Source organism: Eptatretus burgeri, chromosome 7, assembly GCF_056783735.1.
Source record: "Eptatretus burgeri isolate ZD-2024b chromosome 7, Ebu_testis_v1, whole genome shotgun sequence".
NCBI classification, from domain to species: Eukaryota; Metazoa; Chordata; class Myxini; order Myxiniformes; family Myxinidae; genus Eptatretus; species Eptatretus burgeri.
In genome coordinates, this window is record NC_140967.1 from 88,778,932 (window position 1) to 88,798,768 (window position 19,837).

Here is a 19,837-nt window from a genome sequence, read left to right on the forward strand (position 1 = left end):
AGAGTTGGGATCACTTTTGTCCACCATGCTACCTTTCTTCAGGTTCCTCTTTAATGATGCCGAGGTGAAACCCTTCGACTCCTCACAGTTGGCTTCTGAGTGTTTTGGAGGAGAAATGACGGTTCGTACGTCTGTCGGTCTGATAACCTTAATACCCCCAAGCATATTGACTGTCGTGCACAGCATTATTTATTGAACATTCGCTGTCGTTCATGCTGCTTTGTGTAAATCTGTTTAATATACAACCAAATGAGAGGAGGGTGATGAAGAAAGTTCATTTATGTACTCGGACAAACCCCAATCCACTCCCGCTCCTCCTTCTGATGCATGCTTTGTGGTGGGTTTTATATGTCTGGTGCTACGCCTACCCCCTACCCTTCTTCACCCACCTCCTTTTTTACCCCTTCTTCCACCTACTCTCCTTCCCTTTTCACTTCTTCCTCCCTTCTTAATACAGTTTCTTGTCATTTTTAGACCAAAACATATGATTCAGTGACGGACAAGTTTATGGATTTTTCCTTTGAAAAGGTACACAATTTTATTGCTCTTTCTCTGTGGATGTACAAAACCCTTTATGTATGTATGTATGTATGTATGTATGTATGTATGTATGTATGTATGTGTATTTATTTATTTACCAACTCTGCACTGCATTGATACCCACATGATGCATGTATGCAAACAGTACCATAACTTTAATAGGAATAGTCATTTCGGATCCGGTTACTTTTAATCTGTAATTGTATTCCATATCAAGGATGCAGGATATTTGACAATAACTGCTTTGTTGTATATATATATATATATATATATATATATATATATATATATATATATATATATATATATATATATATATATATATATATATATATATATATATATATATATATATATATATATATATATATATTTTTTTCCATCCGTCAGTGCACTCAAACTATCATCTGTTGAATTTCTCTTCAGGTTGACATACTCGGGGTGTTTATAGTAATAGCACGAACACAAAGCCATGCAACTATCTTCTTGTCACCAGTTGTCGTCAGTCATGTTAACGGGATCGAATAACGGTGTCATGATGTGCTAAGAGATAACCTCACTTGGAGTCTTCCTATATTGTAACCACTACAGTCACTGTCTGACGTCATCTTAATAAAATGCCCGTAATTCAGGTCGGCCTTTTTGACTTCCTCAACTGAGCAGGTATCTCAGGATGCTGGTATCCTACTTTAAAATCCCACATGGTTCTGCTTTAGTTTGTCACTTTTTAATTCATGTGAAAAGTACACTTCTGCTTCCTAATGTCCTTGTCCTAACATGATATATCTAAAAGTTTAGAAACATTTGGTTTCGAAACTCAAAAATAAGAAGAGAAAAAAAAAATGAATGATTTTGTATGTTATCCCCCCCCCCCACCACCCCTCACATATACCCTCTTCCCGGCCCATCAGACCCACAGTGCATACATGCTTTTCTATAAGCGAGTGGATAGCAATGAAGATTTGACAAAGGAGCCAAAGTTTGACATCCCTCCTGCCCTTTTGGAGGTATGTTTCCGTTATTCCTCTTTCACTGTTGATTTGCTGATATCCATGATGGGCGTGTCCTTTTTAACTTCTTTTTTTTTGCATTTTTGTTTTTAGTGGATCTGGCATGATAACATGCAGTTCCTGCAAGACAAGAACATCTTTGAGCACACATACTTTGGGTAAGTGTAAACCTACACTTCTTCTTCTTTCGTTGTACAGCACAAGACTACAGGTTAGCATCATTGTCCGAGGTCTCGGCTGTGCCGCTGATGCAGTGCCCTTTGTAGGTTTATGGGTCAGAATTTGTCATTTGTTTAGGATGCCAGCGATAGTTCGCCTACTCTTCACGAAGAACACCGTGGGATCTTTAATGTCCACCAACTAATGTCGAGTTTAACGTCTCAAAAATGAGGGACGGCACACACACTGATGAATCGCCCTGCCTGTGATGCACCAGGATGACAGTTTATGGCTGGGTTGGGATTCAAACCCAGGCTAGACAGCTTAGAGGTGAGTGCGCGTACCTCCAGGCCATCCTGCCAACCTAACTGATGGTTAATTATAGATTAGTGGATATTTTTGTGTTACTGATATAGTGCAGGCTTGATGGGCCAAATGGCTTCTCCTACATCAATTATTAGTATATATTTGTGTACATGCAAAGCTTATTTGCACTGCTTAGAACAAGGCTAGTTTAAAAGTCTGGATTTTGGGAGTTTAAGTAGGAGAGGATGACTGGAAGATAATGTGCTTCCTGGATAATCTGGGGAGGATAGGATAGCCAAGATAGCAAAAGCAGCAAGACCGAAGGAGAATCAGTAAAACAGTGGGCTACCGACCTGTCGATGATGTGTGATTAATAAACAGGCCTTGTACTTTAGATTCAACAGAATCCAAGAGAGACAAATGTGAAGCAGGGGGTGCTGACCCAGAGATGATAGCACTACTCCATTGAGCTACAAATGAAGGGCTCTGTAGGTTGAGTTCTGATTTTTCAAAGAATGACTTGGAACAAAGGATCCTTCTCCTGGATTTTGAAGGCAGCTGTGTTAGATGGTCAGCTCAGGAGAGGTCATGGCTGATTGAGAGGTCATACGAGACAGGCATGGGTTTGCAAGCGGACTAGGAATTTCATGGAAATTGAGAAAAGAAGATGCTGTATGGAATGCAGGTATTTGAGAAGGACAGTTAAGGGAGATGAAACATTTTTAAATGTTATTAAAAAATTTTGAGTCCTAACAAAAGTTTTGAGCATGAAAGGGAGAAAGATTTTGAAGAATGACTGAGGGAAAGAGTAAATATGGAGGGGTGAGAGATGAATGATTGAAGGGGGCTTACCATAAGTTTTTTGTTGAAATGTTTTATTTTCTTTAGGTTTTTTTTGTTGTTGATTTTGACAAGATTTGAATTGACATATTATTCGTCCCGGATTCGTGATTACATCCCGGAGGATTACATAAAGGTGAACGTTCGGGGAGGACACAAATGAGAGTATGAAGGAGATAATGTGCAAGGCTTGAGGCTCGTTCAGCATATGGTGTAACGGTAGCCAAGATGACTGCCCGCTCAAAAAATGACACAGCACGACAAAGTAAATTCAAATAACAAGACACGGAAACCGATTCATTACACGATTAACGCTACAAACAATAAATAACAATTCAGAGATTAGATAACCGCAATCACAAAGCGATTGCCAAAGGTAAGCCTCCCGGTGCCTGCGACCTAATGATGGCCATATTTTCTTTGGACTGCCATATGACCTTGACATTCAACGTTTAGGGATAGTGTAAATTTGGAAAATGTGTCCCCGTCTACAATCTATCCAAAAAACTCAACATCATGAAAATCGAAGGAAAATTATTCAAGTTATGATGATTTTTTTTTGTTGTTAATTAGCTCACCATCCAAAAAACATAGGTCAAGGACACTCATCAAATCGCAGATGTACAACTTCAATGCAGGTCCACTATTATGATACAAGAACATCTTGGAAGGCGAAACAGTCTTTTTGAGATTCCACATTGGCAAAATTGAGTGATGACAAAAAACGTTTTTTGTTTTTTCAGACCGCCATTTGACCTTGAACTTGACCTTAAACCCGGATGTATATGATGTAAATTATACGTAAATGTGCCTCTCTCTCGGGCCTAGAGCTATTTTGAGAGAGCTATTTCGTTCCAATCAAACAAAATCTGGTCGAGTTTTGGTGAAAAATGTTAAAATGCCTTTTATTGGGGCATGAACTAAAAAAAATTAGGTCGGGGTAAAAAAAAATCATCCCTGCACACATTTTATTCCCATTGTTGTTGCAAAATTGCATTCCGAAAATCCTAGCTGTGCCTTGAGGCACAGCTCGGACATTGGTGGAAAAAAGGGAGAAAAACCTAAATGGTGGATTACTACTCCTTGGGGTGAAAGGAATTATGCGGTACCATTAAAAAGAGGCGCCTTAATTGTAGAAACAAACCCTAAAACCCACCATATACAGGGAGACTTAAAAACAGATCTGGTGTGGATATCAAACCTTTGAGAGGTTCTCGGGGAACTGAGAAAAACCGTGTGCACTGACAAAGAAACTATTATTTTGTAGATAATTTGCACTTTTTGTCCAACAACACAAATCCTTTGAGTCTCTTTTCTGTTTTTACCCCACACACACAAAGAAAAAGCAAGTTAAGCAATTGGTTCCTGTCCGTCTGGCCGTCTTATCAGTTTATGATCATCGGTGTGTGATCGAGGAACAACTTATTTAAATTGAATGTTATATTTTGAACACGAATCGGAACATACATACATCGGAAGACGCATCTTTCGTTTTTCCGTACCTTAGCTCTGAATTCGTCCCAATCACATATGCGCACGGAGAGGAGTGAGACAATATTTTACCTCTGTTTACCTGTCTGGAAGTCAAACAAAATTGAAAATCATTCCATACAGGAAACTTACCTGTTTTTTTAAGGATGTCATAATGAACACATACAACAGGCACGAATCACTAATGTGAGGTGTTAGATATGGTGATGTAATAGACGCTGCAGAAAATGGCGGTAAAACTGGAATGAACTTATTTATATGACTTTTACAATCTTTAATTTATTTAAATTGAAGTAAAATTGACATCGTTAAGAAAGTGTGATGAAAATGTGTTTTGTTTTTTGTTTTCTTTTTTTTTACTTGTTTTTTTGCACATTTTGTTTTTTTTTGTTTGTTTTTTTTATTGTGTGCCTGCTTAAGTTAGCAGGTATAAGCATGATGCTTGCTTACCTGCTTTCTTTGTGTTTGTATACCTTTTAAATATGCATTCCATGAGATCTTTCATCTTATAAGATCTGAATTGAAAACCTTTTGTTCTGAAAAGCTTTCTCTTAACCTTTTTTTAAAATGTTGTGTTTGGCTTTTGACTGTTTAAATGAATGTTTGATGAGATCTCAAGATGAAAAGAACTTCGTCAAGATATTTTTTATTTCCGTTATATTATTTTGTGGATCAAATGCCACTGATAGTTTTGTCCTTTAGGTGACTGTTAAGATTGATTTTGTGGCTGGGACGAGTCTTTTGAATGTGTTTTTCAGGTTTATGTGGCAGTTATGCAGCTACATCCCAAACACCCTTCCTGATCCAAAGGCTGCGACCTTAATGACAGCCAAGGTGTGTTATGGTGTGAGAACTTTATTCATTTTGGTCTTCCCATCTGAGCCTCAGGATGATGTGGCTCCCATGACTGAATCCAAGAATAGAAAATGAATCCTAGAATCCTAAAAAAATAGATACTGGAATTGTTATAAAGTCGACATGTATCCTAAAATTAGGTGACTATTAAACTCATTTCTGCTGAGTTGGGATGTGCTGGGATAGGGTGTGATGCTAAATCTGGGCTCAGAGGAAATTCTGTTGGGGGAGGGGGAAGGGAGGAAGGGGAAGGACGGAGGTGTTGATGAGCTTGCAACCCAGCATTCAAGTCAGAATCCCAAGGTCATGTAAATGCTTATACACATCATGGACAAGCTGGACAGAAGCACTGAGAAAAACGACGCTGTAAGAATGTGAACAGACATGGGATGTGACCTAGCAGAATGGATATGGGTGGGGGAGGGGGTTGAGTGGTGGTGGTGGTCATTGAAGGGATACAGGAGTTGGAAAGGATTATAGTGTATAAACACACTGGAGGGAAGAGAGAGGATATTTAGACCCAGCTATTAAAGGATGGTCATGAAGGTGGTTTTGCTCATATTATTATTATTATTATTATTATTATTATTATTATTATTATTACTATTATTTTGTTGCATCATATCTGGGATCGTGGCTGTGCCACTGGTGCAGTGCCCTCTATTTCCAGTAAGCTGGTACTCATTTTGCCAACTTAAGAAGAATGACAGGCTGAGTCAACTGACCTAGTGTTGGTTTACAGCACAACAGTGACTCAAACTCAGGACCTAAGATCTTAAAGCAGCCACCCGAACCATTAAGCCAACTAGTAGAGGACCTGACTTAGACATGTATGCACTTAATTTAGGAGAGGATAACTCAACTGTTTTAGGCTAATATGACCCCAAGGAACAACTTGGGATGTGTGCCAAAATATCTATCCGGGATGAACAGCCCGAAAATGACCACGCCCTTTTTGAAATGACCACACCCTTTTTCATCGAAAGTGCTATTTCTGACATAGCTGTATCTTCTAAACCGTTGGAGCTACAGATTTTCTGAGGTGCTCAAAATGTTCAGAATGGCCATGTTTATTTATTTATTTATTTATTTAGTTTAGAAGAGTGTAAAATTTCTAATTTGATATTCTTTTATGAGAAAATGGCTAAAAACCGTTTTATTTACCATACTTATTACCATACATACTGGAATTGCCATATATTTATTAACTTAAACTTTCCGGACTTAGAGCAAAGTTAGAAGATTTGTGTCATCTACTCGAGTTGAACTGACAATTTGGAATTTGAACAATACAAGGGATTTTTTTAAAAGAAAGAAAGCGAGCATTTGATTAATATAAAGAAATTGTATTTTCAATCATTTACATACTATTATCAATGGAATGTTAACTTAAAATGAAAAATAAAAAACAAAACTTCTTACTTTAGTAGGCAGCAGTATCTAGAGAGCTTAAATGTTTCAAAGATCAGCAGGGAAATTGACCAACCACCAACAATACAACTTTTAAAACCACATTAATACTGTTTATGTGTCACGTAAACCAGGGTCAGGAACACGAAGAGTAACACAACAGAGTCCAGGTATGAGGATGATGAGCAGTGTTCATTCAGTGATAGGGTTTTTACAACAATCACCTCCCTTGCATTTGCAGTACTTGCAACACTTGATCCCAGCTACCCTGCAGGAACACCCATTTTTGTGAGCACACTTGCCACATGTGCAGGGATTTGGCAGGCCTTTGGGTTTGGAGATCACAATCTCAGGGACTAATAAACTGCCCCTTCTTACAAACCCATAAGACTCGGCATTCATAATCAGGGTGGCATCTCTAAATGGGGCTTGGACCCACAGCTGCTGTTGGTAATAGCCTCTATGGATATGTTTCCTTGCATTAGTTGAGGTGCAAGTGGTTCTCTCAAAGTCCATCTTGAGGGCATTGCTATCAAATGCAGTGAGACGCAGGTTGTCAAATGTCTCCAGGTCTGTTGATGGTTTGAGACACTTGACCAAGAATGTCTCTGCCATCTGTATTGCACTTTCTGCTAGCTGGGGACAGTCAAAATTCAGGATCAGAGAGGAATTTCCTGGTTTGCAGACAGCATTCAGGGCTGCAAGTTTAGTTGATATCTTGCTGGTTGTATTGCACCCAGTCAGCGCATGGAGTGCTGGGAGACACTTTGTGAGCTAGTCTCCCAGTGCTATGCAGATATCGTGGAGTGGTAATATTGATCTTTTCACTCCTGAGTTGCGGACGAGCCAAAGCTCTTGGAGGCCAATATCTCTCCAATTGACTGTGATGTGGTATAACAAGCACACAAAGACATCTGTGTCACCTGATGACAGCGTCATGGATGTAGGTCCTGGCCGGTGACTTAGAATGTCCTGCACATGGAACATCATCCTGTCATCAGCTTCCTCGTGTGTGCAGTTGAGCCGAGGGAATGGAGAAGCACACCCAGCTGACACCACCCATGCCTGTGGTGATATACCGAGGTATAGAGGTTTGGTTCCGTGGTAATTGGTGGTGAGCCACTCAACATAGAATTCCTGGAAAGCAGTTTTGCCGATGGAAGATGACCAAAAGTTCTCTAATACCACTGGAACATTTTGGTTTGGTGATATCACATCAAGGACAACCATTTATTTTGACTTTCTTCTTCTCCCCCTCTCTCCATTCTTGATGCTGTCCTCTCTGTAAGCATCAAAAACGATATGGATCTCATCACCGTTGTGCCCAGCTTTGGTGACCATAGATGTCAAGGCAATAACAAAGTCATGGAATGTCTTGACGGGCAGATCAAGCTTCTTTAAGGGGACCTTTCTCACCAAGGCCATGAAGTCGATAATGATGGCGTGGGTTTGTGGGGAGGTTTCTGGCCCTTTTTTATCTATTAGTGGGCACAACTTCAGCAGCTCAGTCCCAAGTTGTGATTTGGTACTCTTCCTCAAGTAACCATCTTCGTCAACCAAGAAGAATGCAGAGTTGGTGATCTCATGCTTGAGTAGCTCATCAACAGTGAACCCCCGGTGACTCCCATACTCAATAAACATGAGAGCTTTGATTGTCTCATCTTTGATGTCTGCTTTGGGAGCCAATTTCAAGGTGGTATTAGGGGACTTAAACTTGATTTTGCTAATAGTTGAGTGTATCGATATCAACCTATTTCTCAGTCAATCATCGATAAAATTATCACAAGCAGTGCTGCCCTCCTTGATACAGCACAAAAACTTGTCTACATTTACATTGGTCATGATTTCTCCAGTGAGAACATTCTTCAGTGCTACCTGGTCTTGTAGAGGACTGCATACCTTCAGGAGATACTCCTCTATGTCTTGCACCATCCCAACTATCGAAGTTGCAGAACTTGGGTTGAAGTCGTGGTGAAGTGAGAGTTCTCCTTCAACATCATCCTTCATCTTCAGGAGGTCAACGTACTGGTCTTTTTTATGCTTGATAATTCCCCACAGAGCTACTGCTTCCTTCTTTCTGGTGACCCCAATTATCCCCCCACTCACTTTGGCAGGCCGATTGTAGCACTGCTCTAGCGCCTGGTCAAAGGGCACTCCACCACCTTTCTTGGTGGTGTTCATGACAAATCCGCCATTCATGTCAGAGTTGTAGAGGAGTGGGAACTTCTCCTTCAGTTGATAGCAGTCCTGGATGGATAAGTCATTCTCTCACTCTCTCTCTCTCTCTCCGGATCTTATAGCACTGGTGCTATGAATAAATCAAAAGCAGGCTGAGTGAGTGATAATAGGGTGCGTGGAGTGATAGACAATGGGGTACATAGATTTTAAAAAGGGCGTGGTCATTTTCGGGCTGTTCGTCCCGGATAGAGATTTTGGCACACATCCCAAGTTGTTCCTTGGGGTCATATTAGCCTAAAACAGTTGAGTTATCCTCTCCTAAATTAAGTGCATACATGTCTCAGCCAGGTCCTAGACTAAACACCAGACTTGTTTTGCTCATAAATTATGATTTAATCATTTTTGAAAACGTTGAATGGAAGATGAGCCTTAATCTTGAAGGCTTTTTTGTTCTACATCAGTGAGCATGTAGAACAATGGATGTAACCAATGGATGTTAATGGATGCTTTTGTGCACTGACGAAGGGTCAATGCCCAAAATGTCAGCTGCCCATGACGTTCTATTATTTATGAAAGTATGTACGAAAGTTGAGATGTTTTTACCTCCACCACCGAAGGTGAAGAAGGTTATGTTTTCACCCCTTTCTGACTGTTTGTTACTTACGAAATCTAAAGATTTTGTAAGTATATTGATGACTTCCGTCCTCTGTTTGTGTGTTTGTTTGTAGGCACGATAACTCGAGAACGGAAGAAGCTACCAATGTCAAATTACACCACGTGATTCAGGAGGGTTATGGCTAGCGCTGATTAGATTTTGGTCAAAATCGGTCAAAGGTCAAGGTCACAGTGAGGTCAAACATCCAAAACATGATAACTCGAGAATGGAAGAAGCTACCAATGTGAAATTACACGACGTGATTCAGGAGGGTGGTGGCTAGCACTGATTAGATTTTCGTCAAAATCAGTCAAAGGTCAAGGTCACGGTGAGGTCAAATATTCGATTTTGATGGTTTGGTACAGATAACTCGAGAACGGAAGAAGCTACCAATGTCAAATTACACCACATGATTCAGGAGGGTGATGGCTAGTGCTGATTAGATTTTGGTCAAAATCGGTCAAAGGTCAAGGTCACAGTGAGGTCAAACATCCAAAAAATGATAACTCGAGAACGGAAGAAGCTTCCAATGTAAAATTACACCACGTGATTCAGGAGGGTGGTGGCTAGCGCTGATTAGATTTTGGTCAAAATCGGTCAAAATCGGTCAAAGGTCAAGGTCACAGTGAGGTCAAACATCCAAAACATTAGATTTTTGATGGTTTGGTACAGAATCATCGTAGAAACTTCTGGTTTGCGTCGCTACCTTCTCAAGAGACAGCTTTTATTCGACAAGGTCAGAGGTCAAGTTGACGATTTCGTAAGTACCAGTCGATGACTGCTTATTTATGTTTGTTTGTGTGCAGGATATCTCAAAAAGTTGTGGACGGATTTGAACGAAACATAGTGGACAGGTTGGGTGTGTGACAAGGAAGAGTTGATTAAATTTTGGTGAAGATAGAATCCAGATCCAGATCTGATAATTATTTAAGTGATTCTTCACCATTGAGAGATAGGGCCAAAAACGATATAGTACTGTATAGCATGATATTTCAAAAATGCATTGAACCCGATATGTTCTTGTGGATCAGGCATTACGTGGTGGAGGTATGCGCTCCACCGAGTGCCCTTCTAGTTACAACATTGTATCGGCTTGGGTGAAGTTGATACAAAATTCCCCCAAAGAATCCCTGTAAATGAAGGAATGCAAGTAATTGGCAGCTGATCGAATGTTATCATGCCTTTGAAAAATGAGGTACAGTCTGTTCGTAAATGTTTTCAGTGAATTATTTACTTTACTTCTGTTTACCTCACCTCTGTTTTTACAGCTAACTACATCATTTGTCTTGGAAACCTTCATCCATTCCAAAGAGAAAGTGAGTACATTTTGCCATTCTTTTGTCTGTGCTCGTGTCTTGATACTTGTTTCGATGTTTTCCACTTTCCATGCCCTTTCTTCCCACATCCCTCGTCATTTTAGGAGAACATTCTTCGTCTGATCTGCCGGACTAACAATAGCTTATTCCCAGCTAACATCAACAGGTGTATCGGATTTTTGCCATTGGATGTCCGCTTTTATTTTTGTCTAAAAATTAGTAAATGACGAGGTGACTGAATATGGAAGGAGATTGTATGTGGCAGGATATAATTGGTGCTGAGACATCATGTTGCTTACATTTTTTCCTTGTACACATGGTGAATATCAATTTTCCAAATACTTAATACGAATGTTGTTACGTGCTGCCTCCGTGCACCAAAGCGAGTGCCACAGTTACCCGGTGGGGTAGCATGGTAGAAAAACTTTGCGGACCACAGTGTGTCCCGTCTGTTGTTTAAAAGGTGAAACCAGCGTATGACATGAAACAGAAGGATATTTAATAAGTAATGTATTGATCCCGACTGTCCACCTTTCAAACACAAATACAGTACTGTATAATAAGATTCCATCACAATGGTTTTAAAATTAACACTCAATGATTTTTAAAACTCCCCAAAGTTACACATGACGGGTTTCAATGCAGTTTTGAGTTGACTCTCGACTTTCAAGTCGGAAACTTATCCCATGTACCCAGTTCTTTTTGGAAAACCCCAGCGGTGAACGAATTTACGTTTAAGTTTGATGCGTTTCACGTTCGAAGCAAGCTCTGTTGCCCCGATAAGTGCACACAGAGTGATGTCCGACTGGCCAGTCATGTGGCGAATCCCCAAAGGGTGATCTTTGTTCCATTGAAGCAAGTCGATGACCCGAGTCCAAAACTCACCAGTAAGGACCACACAGCAGACCAGCAGTGACAAAGGATGAGGAATGAGGAACTTGCCTTTTGCTTTTTCGATATGCCCAGAGAGGATTTGTCTGCTTTGATGTTGGCTCTGTGACACCAGCAGGGTAGTATTGGTTAGTCAAGAACCTGACCAGCATCCGTAGAAATGCAGCTGGTTCGAGAGTTGGGGCTGTGGTCAATCTCAGCACCCTCATTGCTGTTGTAGCTCGGTTTTTAAAATTAACTTCAACTTGATGTGCCGCGCACCCAGCTGTGGCTTCTCTCGAGTTACATTGTCTTCCCTCTCCTGAAGATATGGCTCTCTGCCTGCTTTATATTGTGTCTTACCACAAGGTCACTCCGAGGCCTGGCGTCGAGGTGTCTGCATGACTCGTCTTTGTAGACACACTTGTCCATGGCCCAGATCAGCATGTCCCATATTAATTCGTTGTCCCAGTCTATCCCTCTCTCATGTGGGAATGCAGTTGGGACACATAAGCCTAAACACCACATTCCTCAAGCCACTTGGACATTAGCCCCCACCTAATTTTCCATAGTGCCCAGCAAGACAGTCTACATGAGTGCCCTTTCATGCAGTAACCACAATACTTCTTTTATTGAAGTTGCCTTTTCCACAGCGTATGCCTTTTCAACATTTCCAATTATGTGGTGGCAATATTACTGATCCGTAACACCCTCAGTCATTTAAACAGAAAGTTTAACCAAAGCAAGAACTTTATTACCTTTTACCTAAAGTCTAAACAACAACAATTCAGCAATCAGTACCATATAGAAATACATTTTTAAAAAACAGCTTATTCTCCTTCACAAATCCCCACTAACCACAAGAAGAATTCCAGAGTTATTCCAATCAAGAAAAGCATCTGTTATCACATTGTCTTTGCCAACTCTAAAAGCTCAGATTTATTTAACCCACTAAGTTGTTCCACAGCCTGGTGTTGGCTTAGTGGTTGGGGTGGCGGCTTGGGATCCTAGGGTCCTGAGTTCAAGCCCCGTTGGCCGCTGAATTAAAATACACCAGGAGGTTGACTCAGCCTGTCATCCTTCCGAGGTCGGCAAAATGAGCACCAGTGCACTGGTAAGTGGGACACTGCATCAGCGGCATAGCCGCGTCCCAACCAATGATGCAACCAGCAGCCACAGACTGCACTCGACAGAGGAAAAGAGTTGTTCCTCACTTGGTGTTTCAATGACCTCTTTTGCATGAAATGCCATTGTGATCATTTTTGGTTTCACCTGGTTGTCTTTTAATCACCTTCGTATCATCCTTAGCAATTCAATTTCTTATCGAACGAGCCCCAATGTCTGTTATGGGTTCTTATCGCGAAAAATAATCCAATGTCTGTTGTGATTTCAGATCCCGGACGAGAATCTGCTTTTTCATATTACGAGTTCAGATCCGGCCGAGCCCCTAATTCCATTTATGGGTTCAGATCCGACCGAGCCCCCAATTCCATTTATGGGTTCACATCCGGCTGAGCCCTCAATTCCATTGATGGGTTTATCCCGGACGAGCCCCCAATTTCTGTTACATGCTGCCTCCGTACACCGAAGCGAGTGTTCCAGATACCCGGAGGGGTAGCGTGACAGAAAAACTTTGCGGACCACAGTGTGTCCCGTCTATTGTTTAACAGGTGAAACTCAGATTTATTGTCTGTGGCCCAGATCAGCATAAGACACATCCAACATGTATGACACGAAACAGAAGGATATTTAATAAGTAATGTGTTAATCCCTATTGTCTACCTTTCAAACACAAATACCATTTCATAAGATTCCATCACAATGGTTTTTAAAGAAACTCAATGCTTTTAAAACTCCCCAAAGTTACACATGACATGTTTTAATGCAGATTTGAATTAACTCTCGACTTTCCAGTCGGCAACTTATTTCATGTACCCAGTTATTTTTAGAAAACCCCAGCAGTGAACGAATTCACATTTAAGTCTGATGTGTTCATGTTCGAAGCAGGATCTGTTGCCCCGACAAGTGCACACAGAGTGATGTCCTACTGGCCAGTGGTGTGGTGAGTCCTCAGAGGGTGATCTTTGTAGCACCGAAGCAAACAGGTCACCCAAGTCCATGACTCGCCATTAAGGAACATCACAAACCAGCAGTTGCATGGGATGAAGAATAAGGAACTTTCCTTTTGTTTTTCTGATATGCCCAAAGAGGATTTGCCTGCTTTGATGTTGGCTCTGTGACACCAGCAAGGATAGTCTTGGTTCGTCGAGAACCCGACAGGCCAGCAGGTAAAATCGGCCAGCATCCGCAGAAAATCAGCTGGTTCGAGAGTTGGGGCTGTGGTCAACATGCCCACTCTCAGCAACCTAATTGTTGTTGTACCTCGGTTTTTAAAATGAACTTCAACTTGGACGTGCCGCCCACACAGCTGCAGATTCTCTCTGGTAACATTATCTTCCCTCTCCTGAAGGTACGGCTCTCTGCCCACCTTATATTGTGTCTTCCACAAGGTCACTCCAAGGCCTGGCGTCGAGGTGTCTGCATGCCTCGTCTTTGTAGATGCGCTTGTCCAGGGCCCGGATCAGCATGTCCCATAATTCTTTCTCCCAGTCTGTTCCTCTCTCGTGTGGGAAAGAAGTTGGGACACATTAGCCAAAACACCACATTCCCCAAGCCACTTGGACATTAGCCCCGACCTACTTTTCCCTCATGCCCAGCAAGACAATGTGCACAAGTGTCCTTTCACACAGTAACCACAATATTTATTTCATTTTGGTTGCCATTTCCACTGTATTTCCACATATACCTTATTGGTTCTCGAGCACCAGCCAGAGTGACCACTATATTCGTTATGTCTGTGTGTCTGTCTGTCCAGAGCATGACTCCATGGACTTTGATCCGATCTTGATGAAACTTTGTTATGTGTTCGATATCAATGTCTAGTTGTGTTTTCCTGGATGAGGGTGTGCTACGCCCATTGTGGGCGGAACCACGCCCAAAAAATAGCGATTTTTTTAGGGGGTAGGTCAGGTCAGGTATGGGAGCATGTGCCAGAACAGCGCGTCGCTGCGTCCACTTTCCGCCGGTACTCCAGGGGCCTCCGGCTGGCCATCCCCCAGGCAGATGCCAGGCCCATCCCCATCTCCTTGAGATGGTGGTCAACCTGCTGCAACCATGAGGCACGTGGTCGGCCCACTGGCCTCCTCCACTCATGAGACTCCCTCGCTGAGAGAATCTGGTGAGCAGGATCAGCGTCAGGAAAACGAGCCACATGTCCATACAGCCGCAACTGACGCTCACGGACTATGCAGGTAACAAATCTCATCCGAGTCTCTCTCAGCAACCGCTCGTTGGACACAAAATCTGACCAGCGATAGCCAAGGATTCTCCGAAGAGATCTGGTACCAAAGGAATTAAGTCTCCGTCTCAGATCCTTGGTCAGAGTCCAAGTCTCGCATCCATAGAGCAAGACTGGAAGTACCAAGGACCTGAAGACTCGGACTTTCGTCCTCCCGCACAGGTACCGGCAGCGCCACACCCCATGATCCAGTGAATCCATGACTCCCCAGGCCCGACCCAGACGTCTATTGACCTCTGACTCGCAGCCAGCAGAGACATGAATATCACTGCCAAGGTAAGTGAATCTCTCCACGACCTCAACATCCTCACCACAAACAGACACAGACAGGACAGCAGCATCCAAGATGTCACCGAAAGCCTGGATCTTAGTTTTGACCCATGAAACCCGTAATCCCAGCGGCTCCGACTCCTCATTCAGTACCTCGAGGGTCCCCAAAAGGATGTCTAAAGTCTCCGCAAAGATGACTGCATCATCTGCAAAATCAAAGTCCGAGATCTTGACATTCCCAAACGATGCACCGCAACTTGATCTCTCCGACATCCTCCCTAAAATCCAGTCCATACAAGTGCTGAAAAGTGTGGGGGCAAGTACACATCCCTGACGAACTCCAGTAACAACTGGAAATAAATAAGTCAGAGATGGTACCACCACACTTCACAGCACTCTCAGTACCAGAGTAGAGTTCAGACATCAGATCGATCAGTTTTGGTGGCACCCCACGAAGACCAAGAATCCTCCAGAGGACATCCCGATTCACTTAATCGAACGCTTTACAGAGATCAACATAGGCTGCAAGCAGCCCCTGCCGAAACTCTCGTCTGCGTTCGGTGAGGACATGAAGGGCAAGTATACGGTCAATCGTTGACCTCTTTGGTGTAAAGCCTGACTGCTCTGGACGCTGGTGCTCAAGCAGATGGTGGCGAACCCTATCAAGAATTATCCGAGCGAAGACCTTACCCGGCACTGAGAGCAGCGTCACCCCTCGGTAGTTGTTGCAGTCTTGGCGATCACCCTTCCCTTTCCAGAGAGGGACAACAAGGCCCCTCTTCGAGTCAGTTGGGATGATGCCTGTGTTCCAGGCAGAGCACAAAACTGCATGCAACGACACGAGTGCAGCATTTCCACCAGCCTTGAGAAGTTCGGCATGGATGCCACAGATCCCTGGAGCTTTGCCCCGTTTCAACTGGTTCACCGCAGCCCGTGTTTCCACAAGCGAAGGTGGACCACAGTTGATTCGAGGGTCAGCAACAGGGATTGTAACACCCTTGACGTCCAACTCGACAACTGGGGGATCAGCCTGGTACAACCGCTCAAAGTAACCGGCCCAGCGGGCCTTCACTTCAGACTCCTCTGTCAAGAGCCTACCACTCTCTGCTCGAACTGCCGTGCTCCGAGGGATGGGCTTGGATGAACGTAATGCGCGAATTCCCCTGTAAGCGGGACGAGAATCACCTGTCCACAGGTGATGCTCTACCCCCTCACAGATTCCTCGCACATAGGCCTCCTTGTCCACCCTCAGTGCACGTACAGTTTTACGCCTCCAGCTCCCTGAACAGCTCAGCTCTGCCATTCAGCCTGGCCCTGCGACTCTGGTCAATGGTATCCATTGTCCCTTGAGAGACAAAATTCTTCTTTGCCCTGCGGTGAGTTCCAAGACATCCACCGGCAACATCAAGGACGGTGGTCTTGAAGGCGCTCCACAACTCTTCAGGACCCCCAAAGCACCCAGACCCCCCAAGTGTCCACTCAGCCTGTTCGCAAACTCCTCAGCTACTCTCTCATCCCTGAGCTTGGCAACATCCAGCCTAGGCTGGGATGGTACCATTCTCCAGGATTTAAGGTGCAGCGTTAGAGTTGCTACAACAAGCCTGTGGTCAGTATTGAGGAACTGAGCACTCCGGTAGACCCTGCAGTTCTGGATCATCCTCTAATGACCGTCAATGAGGACATGGTCAATCTCCTTTGCCACACCGCCAGCGTTGGAATACCAAGTCCAGCGATGAGCTTGTGGGTGCTGAAACCATGAACCAGCCACCCTAAGTCCATGACTTCTTGCAAAGTCAAGGAACTTAGTGCTATTCTGGTTCATAGTTCCTGACCCATGGGGACCAACACACACCTCATAACCATCCCTATCAGTTCCAGTCGATGCATTGAAATCCCCCAAGACTAGAAGTGTATCTCGTCTGGGGCACTGTTCAACCACAGACTCGAGTGTGGCGTAGAATGCATCCTTCACGGTGAGATCACTCGCCTCAGTCGGAGCATAAACAGAGACCAGGGAAATGACACCTAAGGAGTGACGAATCCTTAATCTCATAATACACTCGTTGACCGGTGTTACCTCAATTATCATTGGGGTCAGCTTATTGGACACAGCTACAGCAACTCCTTGGGTATGGTAACCATCAGAGCGACCAGACCAATAGTAGGTGTAACCACCCACCATTATCTCGCCGCAATCCGGTCTCCGAACCTCAGAGAGAGTTGCAATCCCGATGTCCAAACGCTTGAGCTCAGATGATAACAGAGACAGGTGATCATCCTCTCTTAGGGATAGGACATTCCAGGCACCCACCCGAAGGGACCGCCTCAGGTTAACCCAAGGAGACCGCCGTCTGGTGGACGACACCTCAGCACCACTCCGACACACTCTCCCGCAATCTGACCCAGGGATGTTACCCCGTGGTTTCCCTCCTATCATCAAAGATTGGGGGTCCCGAAGGCTTTTCCCCAATCCCGTCATCCGGTGAGCTGCCCTGCGAAGGGAAGCTGTACAGGAGGTACTCCCACGGAGTGGGTTTTCAGATTTTTTTGCGTTTTGCGGAATGAAGGGTTTTACAGTGGCCGGAGTGCAAATCCTGCCACTAACCTCCTTATAAGAAGTAACCCAACTGCAGGAGGACGTCCGCAGACACAGTTGGGCACTAGATATGGATGGTCGTTGGCTCACAAGGAGCTCCTCCGCCCTTTGACAGGTTTTGTTTTTAATCCTGCTGGGTGTCCATATCCAAGCACCCTCCTCACCAGAAAACCTGGTTGGGGAGACGGCTTAGTCGCCGACAACCCGACCATGGAACAAGTTAGTACAGGTTTACATGGTACCTGTAGCAGGTCACAGATCGAACCTGACCCCTGACTTAAGGGGTAGTCGGATTAAAAATCTATCTTCTCCGAGGGAATTGACTGAATGCAATGGGTTCTTCAGTATTTGAATAGCAAAATGATTTATCTAAAACTTGTCGTCCGATTTTTTTTTTTTTTTTTTTTTTTTTCGTCCCAAGGTCAAAAACTTAGAAAATTGCGAATTTTGACATAAAAATCATATTACCACCCAAACTTTGAGAGCTAGGATGACAATATTTTTTTGGATAATCTTGAGGTCATTCACCACCAAAAGTCTTGAAACCATTTTGCTCGATCTCGAACACCTTGCCCGTGGCGCCCCCTTCAAGTTTGTTTTGATGCTGATTTCATCAAAGTATGCATAATCCGAGGAGTGTGAAATGCCTTATAGCCTATATGATGTTATATTGTTACTGGAATGTTCCAGAGGAAGTTTTGCACCAAAGGTCATAATCCTTGACCTTTGACCTTTAAAGGCCACAAAGGTCAAATTTTCAAAGTTATGGGAATTGAACCGGGTTTTCGACCTTCTTCGACGAACTAACTCCAACAAGTGGTGCCAGGCACAACAAATCCCGCCCATTTATTGACGAAGTTATGAGCGAAAAACGATTTTCACCTTTGCGTGACCTGACCTTGACCTTTGACCTAATTGGACCCAAAAGTTAATGGGGTCGTCCGAGGTTCATTACCCACCTGTGGATACAATTTGACAGTGAGCGAGCCGTTTTCACGTGAAGTTGTATTTTCGTAACCATGTTTTAGTTTTAATGGAAAATTTGTAATTTTGACCGATGACCATGACCCCCAAAACTTCGGACCCTACCGATCTTCACAAATATGCATTTTTCACTCTAGGAATGGGTAGGATTATAAGTGACAAATAGAATAAGGTTCACTATAAGCTTAGTTTGAAGTAAATCAGATCATTTTTGATGAAGTTATGAGCCTTGACCTTTGATCCAATTGGACCCAAAAGTTAATGGGGTCGTCCAAGGTTCATTGCCCATCTGTGGATTAAATTTGATAGTATTTGCTAAAGCCGTTTTGCCGTAAAGTTGCGAACAGACAGACAGACAAACAAACAAACCGGACGATTACAATATCCCGCTCCCTCCCTCCGGGGGGGGATAATAAGCAATAGCACGTATCCTGTTTCCTAATTTTAATGTCCACAACATTGTTTTGTGACCTTTAATGGTTATGCAAAGGTCAAATTTTGAAAGTTGTTGAACGAAACCGGGTTTTCGACATTTTGCAGCTAATAACCTGTCACTCGTACCACATCATGTTGATCATTTTTATAACTTGGTCAAACATTATCACATTGTCTCATTCTTGACTTCTGAAACAATCTACATCGTCAAATACCGCTCGTGAACCATTGTCGTCTTCAGACTTGTCAACATTTCCAATCATGTGGTATATATTACTGATCCATAACAATATTGATATGATAGGCAAAATCAATCTCAGGTATACATTTATAATTTTTGAGGCCTAACATGTAATAGGGTGCTTGTAAGATTGAAATTACCTTGTTTATTCAAATCTATTGCTCATGATCTTCAAAGTAGGAGTAAAATTGTTCCACTTTGGTGGTTCCACGGAGCTTTCATGTTGCCTGCATTTGTGTCATGTGTCAATATTTTCCTGTGGGAACCACTAAGTTTGAGTGGGAAATAGTGAAGAGCTTGCAAATATTCAGCACGAGCAAATA

General features: G+C 43.1%; 1 protein-coding gene and 1 pseudogene across 7 annotated transcripts in view; one reads left to right on the forward strand and one right to left on the reverse strand.

The window, feature by feature from the left end:
• USP34 (ubiquitin specific peptidase 34) overlaps positions 1 to 19,837 on the forward strand; it is a 341,601-nt gene that overhangs the window by 263,804 nt on the left and 57,960 nt on the right. For all 7 annotated transcript variants that reach the window (XM_085890368.1, XM_085890370.1, XM_085890369.1 and 4 more), the window contains 6 exons: positions 43 to 121; positions 475 to 528; positions 1,452 to 1,547; positions 1,644 to 1,708; positions 5,105 to 5,180; positions 10,713 to 10,760. In XM_085890368.1, the coding sequence (XP_085746494.1) occupies positions 43 to 121; positions 475 to 528; positions 1,452 to 1,547; positions 1,644 to 1,708; positions 5,105 to 5,180; positions 10,713 to 10,760 (418 nt within the window). The remainder of the gene's footprint in view (positions 1 to 42; positions 122 to 474; positions 529 to 1,451; positions 1,548 to 1,643; positions 1,709 to 5,104; positions 5,181 to 10,712; positions 10,761 to 19,837) is intronic.
• LOC147023738 (uncharacterized) lies at positions 6,742 to 8,252 on the reverse strand (annotated as a pseudogene).